This window comes from Montipora capricornis, chromosome 6 (genome assembly GCF_036669925.1).
Source record: "Montipora capricornis isolate CH-2021 chromosome 6, ASM3666992v2, whole genome shotgun sequence".
Lineage (NCBI taxonomy): Eukaryota > Metazoa > Cnidaria > Anthozoa > Scleractinia > Acroporidae > Montipora > Montipora capricornis.
The window spans coordinates 48,419,257-48,421,756 of NC_090888.1; the positions used below are offsets into that span (position 1 = coordinate 48,419,257).

General features: G+C 39.4%; 1 protein-coding gene across 1 annotated transcript in view; it reads right to left on the bottom strand.

Moving 5' to 3' along the window:
* The window catches only part of LOC138052343 (uncharacterized), a 39,535-nt gene that overhangs the window by 35,422 nt on the left and 1,613 nt on the right, over positions 1-2,500 (bottom strand). Inside the window, exon 2 of the mRNA XM_068898798.1 lies at positions 1,607-1,804. Coding sequence (XP_068754899.1) covers positions 1,607-1,804 — 198 coding nt within the window. The remainder of the gene's footprint in view (positions 1-1,606; positions 1,805-2,500) is intronic.

Below are 2,500 nucleotides of genomic sequence, written 5' to 3' on the forward strand. Positions count from 1 at the left end.
TAAGAGTTTTCTCAAGTTATTTTTAACGCAGATTCTCATAGAAACACTGCTATTTCGGACACGTTTGCCTACACTTCAAGATAGCTTCCAAAACCTTGATAAGAACTATACCAAGCCAAATACTTTCTTGATTCTTGTACGCAAATTTTACATTCTCAAAGTGAAATGTCCATAAAGCTATCTACCTTTAGATAGCCTATTTTTGGACAGTTCACTTTGAGAATGTGAAATTTGCGTACAATTTGTTTTCATCTTCCTACATGGGCCTGAGAAAAAGCACTTTTTGAGACATTAGAGAGCTTTAGCAACGACGTCGGGAAAGGCATCGAGAACGTCATGTAAACACATAAATTCACGTTATTGCGATCACTTCGCGACTATTCCAAGCTTTTTAATATGACAAAAGTGTGGTAGTCCTTCAGGATTGAAACCGTTACGATTGGCGCTTAGTTTAGGGGAGAAAAATGAAAATATATCTTCAAGTGCTGACGTTCTCCTTAACACCTCAGACTTGGTTATTTCACGTTGTTGCTTTGCTGACGACGGCAAAGAAATTGACCATTTTCAAATTCCCCATAATACACTTTGTTTGCCCCCCATATTTTGCATAAACCATTGTCTTCAAATGCTCTTGGGACACTGCATATTCCCAAGAGTGTTTGAATTCAATGGTTTATGCAAAATTTTGGGGGGCAAACAAAGTGTATTATGGGGAATGTGAAAATGGTCAATGGACAAAAATGAAAAGCGCACGTGCAGGGGGCGCAAAGCTATTGTGTCTGCCCACTGAACATGCAAATTTGTAACGTTCTCGTCGCCTTTGCCGTTGTCGTTGCTAAAGCTCCCAGATCAAGCAACGACAACGGCGACTGCAACAAGAACGTCACAATTTTGCGTACTTAGGGGCAAAAACAATAGCTTTGCATGCCCTGCACGTGCGCTTTTCACTTTTGTCCATCTCTTTGCCGTCGTCAGCAAAATAACAACATGAAATAGACAAATTTGAGGGTTTACGAAGAACGTCAGCACTTGTGGATAAATTTTCATTTTCTTCCCTAAATTAAGCCCTGTTCCAAAGAGTGTCATTTTTGAGAAATTACCACAACCTTGTCTTATTGAAAAGGTTGAAATAATCACGAAGTGATTACAATAACGTGAATTTATATTTTGAGATGACATTCTCGTTGCCGTTGTCGTTGTTGTTGCTTAAACTCCTTATTTCTGGAGAGTCTTTTAGTGGTGCACTGCCGTTACCATAACAACAGTTGGGGCCTCACGGACACACTTAAAAAAACGCCATGCAATATTTTTATACCGATGTCACAATGATGCCCTTCTGACAGGAACCCCTCGTGTTTTTTTTCTTTTACCGTTGGACCCCCACTGCTGCACTGTTCCGTGCGTACCTGAGTGTGTGTGTGTGTGTGTGTGTGTGTGTGTGTGTGTATGTTTCCCGATCCTGCTTTATAAATTATTTCATGATCATTAGTTGTCTTCCTTATTCTATAAATCATTTTTAGGAAGCTAGTACCCTTCTTTTCCATCCTACTTCCGCGGCTCTAATGTCGTTAAGTTGTTACATTGGTTGCAAAGCTGTTAAACAAACCTTGGTTTGCCATTGGTACTTGCCAGGGACGTTGGGTTTATAACCTGTCCATTGTCACTGACACAAATACATCTCGATTCAGGTTCCACGATAGTGTTTGGTATGGAATCGTTCCTCGCATTTTCGTGAGATGAGGACGTGAACGCCAAAGTTATGCACATGCATAGCCTCATCATTCGGCTTATTGATAACATGGCCCTGCAAAAATTTAAATGCCTGTAGAGTAAACTGGTGGGTAGCATGAAATGGCAAGGAGGCGTTATTTGTTATGTTCCATGAAAATAGTAATTTTTGATCGAAGACAGAAACTGGATTTCGCTGCAACTTTCTCTTATTAACATCCATGATGAATTTGGATCAAACTGTAGGTTTACCACTTGAAGGAAGCCGTCCACGCAAAATATTACCGGAAGTAAACTGTTTTTTTTTAGAACATGATTTATAATTTGGGCAAGAACAGCCACTCAAATGCTTTCCTCAGGGTTGGTCTTTTTTTGCTAAAAGGATAATTTCTCTGAACTTTGTAAATGGACTATGAATTCGCCGAGGAACAAGAATGACTTGGTGATCAGTCGAGTTCTCGTCGATTCGGTCAAATTACTTGCTCTTCCAGGCCAAACAACCTTGATTAAACTCGAGAAAAAAAAAAAACTTGAGATGTAGTTTTTTCATTCGAAACTAAGAATATTCCTTTGAACTTGTTCTCTGAAAATTATGCGTACTTGCAAGTGGCTGAAAACGAACAATTGTAATTAATATACAAACACGAACAGCCATTTCTCAGAAAGGAACCATTCCTTCACATCCATGGAAATGGCTCTTACTCAGACCATCAGTCTAACATCCATTTTATGAGGAAACGACGTGATTCAGTTGAGTATTTTTCATTTTAGG